This window comes from Python bivittatus, unplaced genomic scaffold (assembly GCF_059951505.1).
Source record: "Python bivittatus isolate LINGU-HERP-01145 unplaced genomic scaffold, Pbiv_v1 ctg000440_np1212, whole genome shotgun sequence".
Taxonomy (NCBI): Eukaryota; Metazoa; Chordata; class Lepidosauria; order Squamata; family Pythonidae; genus Python; species Python bivittatus.
The window spans coordinates 6,223,726-6,234,169 of record NW_028277063.1 but is presented as its reverse complement, the minus strand read 5'-3'; the positions used below and the strand labels follow the sequence as shown (position 1 = coordinate 6,234,169).

At 40.8% G+C, this 10,444-nt stretch overlaps 1 protein-coding gene across 1 annotated transcript in view; it reads right to left on the bottom strand.

Moving 5' to 3' along the window:
- Window positions 1-1,201: 1,201 nt before the first annotated feature.
- Window positions 1,202-10,444, bottom strand: part of ATP2A1 (ATPase sarcoplasmic/endoplasmic reticulum Ca2+ transporting 1) — a 32,335-nt gene continuing 23,092 nt past the window's right edge. The window contains exons 13-18 of the mRNA XM_025172075.2: window positions 10,209-10,411; window positions 9,675-9,760; window positions 9,408-9,541; window positions 8,320-8,437; window positions 7,359-7,476; window positions 1,202-1,744 (exon numbers count right to left, since the gene is read on the bottom strand). Coding sequence (XP_025027843.2) covers window positions 1,722-1,744; window positions 7,359-7,476; window positions 8,320-8,437; window positions 9,408-9,541; window positions 9,675-9,760; window positions 10,209-10,411 — 682 coding nt within the window. The 3' untranslated portion in view covers window positions 1,202-1,721. The remainder of the gene's footprint in view (window positions 1,745-7,358; window positions 7,477-8,319; window positions 8,438-9,407; window positions 9,542-9,674; window positions 9,761-10,208; window positions 10,412-10,444) is intronic.

Below are 10,444 nucleotides of genomic sequence, written 5' to 3'. Positions count from 1 at the left end.
CACTCCTTGGTAAAAGAATTTGAAGGGAGTTGAAAAAAAACAAAAAGGAAAAAGGGGGAAAGAAAAATAATTGAACCACCACTTCTGAAGAGGCTGAATGCAGTCAGCCTTTTCCAGACACACCCGTAGAGACAGTCACCCTAGCTCAAATCATTTTCTATAAAGTGAAATCAAAATTCTAATTGGCATCTATCTTGCACTAAGGTTGCTAGATATTTTCTGGATCTCCAGCAAAATGTCTAGAATAGAACTTCTATTCTATTCTATTGAGCCAGCCCCAGGAAGAGATGTGCCTACCCCTCACCTGAAGGACAAAGACATAAGCTATCTCCCCCTATTTTTAAAAGCTCTCCAGAGAGGGTTGCTCAGAGTTGGATTTTCCCAGATTTTGGTTATTTCTCCCACTACTTGGACTGCTAAATCAGGTTGGATTGATTTGGATCAGATTTAGGACTTATTTTAACTCTTTCGAGTTTAGGAGAGGATTTTTCCCCACTCACTACATCAGCCAGTCATAGTTTAGTGAAACTTAGGGAAAACAAGCAGTTTCCTGACAACTATAGCTACAAATAACTATATTAAGAGAAATTCAATATGTTTGTATATGAAGAAAAGCGTTAATGGTTGGATTTCTGCATATTGTGCAACCAAAAAGTACAGAGCTGTTAGATGAGGAGGAAAATACACACTGCTTGCTACAGTTCTGTGGTCTAATTCACCTAATATGCTTTGTTATAATATAGTTTGTTTGGGTTTTGATTATGATTTATGGCTTAGAGTTGCCATTTTCCTAACCTGGGTACCCTCTAGTTCAGAATTTTCCAAGTTGGCAACTTCCTTATATTTGGGCTTTTCCTTATATTTGGAATTTTCCAGCCAGCACAGACATTGTTGAGAATTTTGGCGGTTAGGCCATAACCGCTGTTGTAAGCTAGAGAGTTCATGAAATTGACATATTTGGAGGGTACCCAAGTTGGGGGTGGCTGTCAGAATGTTGTGCAAACCCAGCCAATTATGGTGTATCCAGTTTGTCATGTTAAATAAATTTTGATTTATTTGAAATGTGATCCCAGCCGGTTTCAGATTAGCAATTCCGTATATACTGTATTAGAAGAGAATCAGTCTCTGCCACTCCCCAGTAGGCCACAGCAATAAGAGAAAAGCCAGAAATATTTAATACAGTTAAGAGTTTATTCTTTAATATCAATAAATAAGCAGCTAGAAGAATCTCTTAATTTCCTCCAAGTTGAGGAGTTTCATTTGTTTGTTTTTCCTAACAAAATGTTTCCTTCTGTTTATGTGTGCATTAAAAAATCCAGCCCTTGGCTTGAGGTGGGTTCTAGTCATGAGAAAAGGAAGGAACGAACATAGTGTGGTCACTAATGCGGAAAGCAGTTGGGACAGTGTGTGTGTGTGTGTGTGTGTGCAAAGGCAAGGGAAGGCAGGTGGCTCAAAATGTACAGAAGCCGAGTAGCTGGTGATGTTTGTGGGTTGGGTAGAGAAGCAGCTGGCAGGGAACACGGCATGGCAAATGCCAGCATTGTGGCCCACACTAGCTGTCCCACTAGCACAGAGGGATTAAGGGGGAAGAAAGACGCTATTAAATAACAGAGGGGCACAGAAGCAGAGATGGGGGCAGATGACAAGGCAGTGAGGTTTGGGAAGTGGGCAGATCTTCACGGTTGGGCACGACGAGGTTATTTCCATGATGACTCAAAGGTTCACTTCCTTTCTTCTAAATTGTCTGTAAAAAAGGGGGTGGGGGAGAAAATAAAGAATAAAGGGCAGAGAATGAAGAAATCCACACTGCAAGCGAGATGAACCACCTAGAACTAATTCTTGCAAAAATCAGTCTGTGATTGGGTTGGATGCAGAAGGCATGATGGAACTCGCCTCACTTATCTTCCTGGTCAGAAATCCAAAAGCAAATGGCACATAATCTTTAGCAAATAGCTGATATTGTTCCTGCTGTCATTTTCTACCCCTAGTAGGCATTTGTGCCTTTAACTGATTATGAGACAGATCTCGAGCAGCCAGATCTGTCTTCTACATCCCGTTGGAGAAACCCACACCTTCTGACTGGAGAAGGCATACCAAAATCCCATGAGCGTGGGGCACATGATTCCACGCACTCAATTGTTTTGAGCTTTCTTCCTCTTCCAATAATCACAATAAACCCTAGCAAGAATTTGCACTCCTTGGTATTTGTTGAGGGTATTTAAGTGCAGTGTCTCCATTTATGAATTCCTTCCTTAGAGACATGTGTCTGGTATTTTCTTCCCCTCCAATCTTTTTGAGAAATGTTTTTGCCTTTCGTATATTTTTAATTCTCTTTTTACTATATAATATTCTCACTGTTCCATGGTATACTTTAATATCTTATATTTCTGCTGTCTGCTGTCATGGAATCTAGTGAATGTTTTAAATAAATAGATTGAAATATTGTAGATGCCTCACTGAAGGATGCCAGGTTGGAGAAAAATGGCCTGTGCACTGTCTTAGGACTAGAGAGACTCCTAAGAAGAAGATTCATAACGCAGTGCCCAGTGTTCTGTTTAGAAAGTTATCAGGAGATATACAATCATGTCTAAAAAGAAGTGCTATGACATAGTCTTTTAATTCCAGATTTATGAGTCTGACTTGGTGTTCAGGGGGAACAGCAATCTATTCAGGATATGCTCAAAAGCACTCTCTTCTTCCTGAATATTGCCTGTGGCTCTGACATTAAAGTAAGTTTTGAGAGAGCGCGTACCACAACTCAGTGTTTAACAACCCAATTAAACAAAATTAGAATTATCTAATCTTGCCTCCTCCTGTATTTATATTTATTTTATTTATTTTGCCCTGTCTGGAGACTCAAGGACCCAAGATATTCCAAAATTCATAGAACTGGTTTAAGAATCAACTGGGAACTATGGTATGGTTTACATTTCATTCAGTTTGCATTGACTTAGATGAAGTCTAAGACTGAATTCATAGAACACACTTCCTGCTAAGAGTTGGGTATCATATAAATAATAATAATAATAATAATAATAATAATAATTATTATTATTATTATTATTATTATTATTAGTGCAGTAGGCTTTGCATTGGCTGCCAACAGGTTTCTAGGTGGAGTTCTTGGTGCTCTCTGAATTTGGTTGTTTGCTTGCAGATGTTTCATTACCCAACTAGGTAGCATCATCAGTGTGAGTGTGTGGCATTTGCTGTTTAGTTTCCTCTGGGTGGTTCCTTGATTAGAGAACTGTTTTCTGTCTGATACTGCATATAAACAGGCAGTAAACCCCACACTCACTGGCGCTAATGTTGTTACCTAGTTGGGTAATGAAACGTCTGCAAGCAAACAACCAAGTTCAGAGAGCACCAAGAACTCTTCAGCCCTGAGTTTGATCCTGAGCTACAAATATTCTCTTCTATTAGAGGTTTCTAGGTGGAATTTAAAGGGCTGGTTTAAATTTATAAAGCCCTACATGGCTTGGTGCTGTGTTGTTTGTAGGACCACCTTCTCCAGCCAGAATTGACCCGTCTGATTCGTGTATCCCAGGAACAGCTGCTGCTGATCCCACACTTCATTGAAGTCAGGGAGGCTGAGACCAGAAGGTGTTTTTCTGTTATGGTCCCCAGACTATGGAATAGCTTTCCTCTAGAGGTGAGACTTATCCTGACGTGAATTACCTTCCAGAAATTGATAAAAATGAAGCTTTCCTAGGGGACTCTCATGGTTTAAATGAATTGATGTTATCATATGGATCAATATTTTTTGAAATTTTTGATGTTGATTTAAAAGTTGCAAATTACTTACATGAGTATCATAGATATTTTATCTTGGATTGTGTTGGGTATTGCTGAGAGTCTTCTGATTGTGGGGGTATAGAAATGTGATAGATAGATAGATAGATAGATAGATAGATAGATAGATAGATAGATAGATAGATAGATAGATAGATAGGCTATGCCAAACTATATGCTAATTGCCAAGGGAGAGGCCACATTAGAAATCATATCAACACAGTTATGATCGCAATTCTGTATTTGCTGAGAAAATGGAGAATGCATCAGGAAGGGATGCTTAATCCCCCTAGCATCCTCCAATTTCACTCTACATCCCCCTCCATCCCATATGTCCAATTTTCTTCCCCAGATTGGCTCACATTTTCAAGGAGGCAGGAGCCCAACGGGGGAAAAACATTTTCAACGTGCTGGGTATGTGTGGTATTTGTAGGTGGGAGGGTGGGGGATTGGTGAGCTGAAATGAATCCGCCATTGTCTACCCATTCTATCGCCCACTACATTATCTTGCATTGTGGGTGAAATGCAGTATTGGGAATGTTCATAATATCTCCCTTGGAAGATTATTATAATATATTGCATTATAATCAGGCCCCAAATAGGTCTACTGACTGAGATCTAATTTTATGCACTGAGTGACACTTGCTTCCTGGGAAGCATGTGTAGCGTTGGAGCCTTAGGGAGAAGTCAACAAACCTTGGGATGTTCACTGTCCTGGTTTCATGCATGCTAACCCCAGGGCAGAAAAGCTCACCCCCCACACAACATCATTCTTTCTCTACAGCTTAACCCAAGCATCCTCACCCACCTCTTAAGAAGAAACTGGCGACACCAAAAGCAGCAGGCTCACAGAAGGAGCATCTCCCCTCTGCTGTCCAGCAAATGTGGGGTCAAGCAATGACTCAAATAAGACATTTGCCTAAGCATGACACAAGGGCAATAAAGACAGCTAGGCACAGTCAGGAAGCCCGTGAAAAGCAGAAAAGACTTCCGTGCAAACAAAGGTAAATCCAAGTCTATTGTCTCATTCAGCTAAACGCAATGAAGTCAGAAGCATCTTTAAAAGGGCACCAAGACCAAGAACGGGCCGGAAAGGCACAATGTAGGAAAGGGTCCAACTAACTGAAGTGCAATTTAGAATGTGGTATTAGGGGGTTCATAGAATCCAAAAGATAAAATGGTTGCAAAAGTGTTTGCACTGAAAGTTATCCCCTGTCTTTATTGAAAGGACTCCATGAATTATTCAGTGGTTTCAAAACTATATTTTGAACAACCCTAGGATTCTTTGGAAGTTTCTAAGGAGTTCCTCAAAGGGAGTATCAGTAAACCCAGGCAGGTTTTCCTACTGAGCTTCCTCTGCAACCCAGGAACTACAGAAGAGTCATAAGAAATAGTGATGGCCATTCCTGCAGGGGCCAGTTTTAATGTTAAAAAAATGCCCCTTTTTCTCCTTTACCTGTCTTACATATAGCAGTTGTAGAGAGTAGGGGAGATGACCTTGACAGAGATACATAAGATCTGTCACCAGGGTGATGGGGGGGCGGGGGGATGAAACAGGCTTTAAGTGCACAACAGACAGATAATATTCGGAAGTAGTTTAGACAGACACCTCCCTAATTTAGTGAACTATAAAAAACAGGAGGAGGTATAGCACAATCAGACCTGCAAGATTCTGTTAGTATAGCCAATCTCAATAAAGATAATTTTTGTCTTCCTGTGGAGTTGATTTCTCGGTCTGGTCTACCTAGTGGGGCTGACATCAATCTTGCAAGTCTGATTGTGCTGTACCTCCTTTCCTTTCTTATAGTTCAGTGAATTAAAGAGTGGTCCATCTAAACCACTTCCAAATATTATCTGTCCGTTGTGAACTTAAAATATGTTTCACCCCTTGTTGCTCTAGAAACGAATCTTGCATATCTCTGTCAAGGTCATCTTCCCTACTCTCTATAGCAACACTATAGATGTACTGGTTTAGCAGTCTTCTAACAAATGCTTGGGATTGTAATTTTGCACAACTGTGTATCTTGGCACATGAACCAAACTACAATTTCTAGAGTTTCAGTGGATGGAGATAGGAAACAATCAGTAAAATAGGTTAATATTTGTATCTTTCCTCCTTCTCTGTTCACCACAAATCCGTTGTTATTCAATATTATGCATATATGCTTCATCAGGGATGAAGCAGAAGGTGAAGGAAGAGGAGAATGAGGATACACTTTCTGATTAATCCTATATTCACATTATATATGTACACTATAAGGCCACTGGCTGGTCATCTTAGTTAAATCAGGCTCCAACCTATTCTGTGAAGATCAGTGGATTAGAAATGGCTCTATATCCTCTGCAATATTTGAGGTTTTCTAGGCAGATATACAAAGATTCCTTGGCAGATGTGTTAGTCCCACCATCTTCAAAATGCTAAATTTGAAACCCTTTGGAAATTCAGTCTGCTCTGTGAGAATTCAAAATATAACATTTACAATTGCCATGGCCATCCCTGCATTCCATTAGGAAGCTGAATTTGTACAATGTGTAGACCTGCGCTGATCAGATTATTATGAACCAAACATTTCATGAAGAAAAGATACTTCTTGGAATAATTATCTTTCAGGGAAGCATTTTCTGTCTCTTGTCCTATAAGCCATGTGGCTGGGCCCTAGTTTCCTGGATAATTCCAGCTGCAGCAAACAGACTGTCCAAGCAAAAAGGAGACATTTTCCCCAGCTCCCCACAGATATTGCCTATTTTCCTGCATAGATGAACAGACAGATATGAGAGAGTAGCCAGAGAACAAACAAGGCATGCGATGAAGGGTTGTACAGTAAGATACCTGGGAGGCAGGATACAGGAGAATAGAGGGGGAAGGAGTTTATGCTACAGGAAAGGATAAAAGAAACCAGAGTTAAGAGAAATTAGGAAGGAAGTTCACAAGAAGAGGAAAAGATGATTAGTCTGGATGGAATGAGTAGGTAGAAATAGATGAATGAATGATTAGCAACCCACAAAGGTTGGAGAACTCTTTAGAATACTGATTATGTAAACCACTGTTTCTTCTCCCTCTTTCCCTATACCTTGTTACCCAGAACTCCCAGACAGTTTCCATCTGCATTTGTGCTTCCTCTGGTCCAGCAGGACCTATTTTAACCTCAGATCTGAAAAGAGAAACCAAATGCCCAGGGGCAACTCCACAGCTTGACAAAAGGAACTCTGTCATTGCCTTTATCAGAACTGCACATTCCTTGGTACTGATATCAAATGCTCATGCATCTGCATGAGCTCCAAGGAGTTCATCTGGAAGGAATGCAAGTGACCACCAAGCACCGAATCCTATATCTAAAGATGAGCCGCACTGGACAAGTGCAGATGGGAATTATAGACCATCAGAGGAAATATCAGAGGAAGGCAGGAAAAAATTACAAAAGGAAAGATAAGAAGGGAGGGGACATTCCATTTCTTATCTTCTCCAACTTGACAATTTTTTTTATGGATTCCATCTGGGAAATCTGATTCCAGTAAGAAGGAAAAGGCAAGGGAGTGGGAAAATAAGGTAGGTTAGGGAGGCTTACGCTCCAGATAGTTCCGGGCAATGAATTTGAGACATTCATCCAGAAGGATGACAGGTATGGATATCTTCAGCACCACGAGCCAGTGGTGCAAATCCAAGTGTGTCAGTTTGAAGATCATCTGGAAAGCACAAGAACAACAATGGAGAAGTCAATGGTTCAATCTGAGTACCAGGAGAAGTATATATTTTCTTCTTCCTTTCAAGTCATAGTCAAAGTATGTACTAAAATGACAAGTCATAGGCTAAAATTAGATATAATTGGCTGAATCCTGATTAAAGGTTGGATTTAGGTTTTACTAAAATAAATGGGACTTGTTATTTTGAGCAAGTAGGAATCCTTTGAAAGAGGTATTCTGGAATGAATGGGAGAACACTTGAAGCATCTCTTTTCAAACTGTTCAAGATGTTTCCATGTGGGTGTGTATGCATAGTTGCTTCACCTGTTATTTTCCCCAGAAAACAGAGATGGTTGTGCATGCAACACATGAAGAAGCAACCAGAAGCAGTTTCTGGAGCAGCTGTGCAAGCCTGAAAAAATGCAGCTGTTTGAATGATTTGAAAAGAGGTGCTTCACGCATACTGCTGTGTGTTCTGAGTTATTTTTTTTCAAAGGATTTGCACAATCCCCTTCTTAATTTCTGTAGATTTCAGCAGGAATTGGGACTGCAGTCCCCTAGCCATTTGGGCTATGCCATGCCTCAGATTTGAAGGCAAAAAGGTTCGCGCAGAGGCATGAATCTAGCACCCATCTGCCACTCTCTAAAACAGCTATGCATTTTCCTGTGATCATGCAGTTGTCCTCTTTAGGTGCCACATGATTCAGGAAATGATGCAGTTGCTTTAAAGAGTTGAAGGAAGGTATTGCTTTATTTGCACCCCTGCAGACTCCATGGCCCCTTTTTACCTTTGAATCCAAAAGCGTTCCCTAGCCCTCACAGATCAAGAATGTGGTCACTACTTACAGGCAGGGGATCAACATAAAGGATGACAAAATGCAGAGACATGGAAAGGCAGATGGATCCCAGAAGCCAGATGTTCACCCAGGGGGGCATCCGTATCAAGGACTGGTTCTCTGAAAGGCTGTATGGGAGAGAAAAATGGGAAATTAAATCAGAGTTATAATTTCTACTGTGTTTTTGAACTGAGAGCCCTCAGCCTTAAATAATCAGACAGTGCAGATATATAGTGGCTAGTTCTTTAAACATGGCTAGCAATTTTTAGATACACAAGATTTGAGCAACTCTCCTTTGAGCAAAGGGTTAATTAGATAGCTCTCAGCTCTGCTTGGAAGGTCCCAGCCCTGGCAGTTAACAAATGGGTACATCTGAGGATTGTGGAAGTGCAAGAACACAGTATTTCAATTTGGATGCAGAATTCAGTTAATCTCAGACTTCATTTAAATCAACATCTTTATGACTATGAAACCCGTGATCAGAAATGGAGATCTAGTGATTGGAGGCACTTGTTCTTTGCCCTTCCTTCTGAACAGTAAAACATGAATTCATTACTCAAAAAAGTAGATTTTTAAATTAAGGATACTTGTCTTTGTTGCATGGCAATAATTCTGCTGCGATAGCTGGAAAAGCACTGCTTTGTGCTAATTAACCTTGGCAAGCTTCAGCAGGCTGCCCTTCTTCTATTGTGAAGACATGTCCATGACAGATGAGAAGTGGGTGTCTTATAATGTTATTCTTCTGATATATCATTCCTTGGTTACCTATACTGTTGCAAAAATTATACTGCCTTACATATTTGCAATGGCTGGTGTTTTGTATCAAATGTTAAGTCAACTTGAAATATAGGTTTTGCACATTGCTAAAGAGCTGAATTAAAGCTGAATCTCTAATATTCCTTTTTTGGAATATGGATTTTGAATTATCTTTAGAGAGAACATTGATTTGTCCTTCCCCATCATCCTGCACAGTTTGGAAATCAGAGAAAAGGTAAGACTTGCATGGGGTGGGAACAAAGCAGGGAGTAATGCTAGCGAAAAACTTCCAAGGCTGTACCATGTGTATGAAGCCATGGCCTTCATAATCCTCCATTTTACCTGTTGAGCGCATTGCACATCTCAATGGTGACCAGGACAGACAAAGCCATAGTCATGGGGACAGAAGACTCAAAGATTTCACAGTCCAAGCCTTCAAAGGAAGGGTGATCTTCTGAACATTGCATGAAATGGGACTAGGAGAAGAAAGGAAGAATGGGAGAAAGCAAGATGAAAACTGAACAGGGCTTTCCTGTGTTATGAAATCCTTCACTCCTCATATAATACTCCTGTTCTTGTCTCCCACAACCTAGAGCAATCAAAACTCACCAACTGATGGTAGTTCACACCAGGTCCATCCTCTGCATATAAGAACCACCAAGCAGCAGCACCAACAGTGGCCGCTCCGACGTATCCTGTGGGCAAAACAAGAAAGAAAGGTTATTGTGAGCAAAGGAAAAGCCAGTGATAGCAGAAAGGGGTGTCCCCAAGGATGACCTACTCAGAAACTGGAATGAAATGGCTGGGTGGGTTTCTTTTTTGTTTGTTTATTTGGTGAATGAATATGTTGCTCTAGCCAAATGGCTCTGTATGCAAAAATATAATAATATAGATGAATAAAGTGCAATTTATTGATGAATACTACCAAAGATAGCCCAATTGTACCAATCTGGATTAAGCAGAAGATTGGTGCTTGCCTGGGGATTTGGAGATGATAGAGATTGCTGAGCTGAGATTACTGTTAGATCATGTAAGACAAGGATGAAGATGCAGACTTGGATTCACGGTTAGAATATAGGGCCAGCATATATGATATAGGTCCAAGGCTAGGCCAAGGCAACAGCTATGGGGGGAAGCAATTACCTCCAATGGCCATATAGCGGAAGAAGAGCCAACCACTAATCAGGGGCTCCTTGGGGCTACGAGGGGGCTTGTTCATGATGTCCAAATCAGGGGGGTTGAAACCCAAGGCAGTGGCTGGAAGCCCATCAGTCACCAAGTTCACCCACAGCAGCTGCACAGGGATCAAGGCTTCAGGGAGACCAAGGGCAGCTGTGAGGAAGATACTGGAAGGGGGAGATGCAGAGAAGAAAGACAAA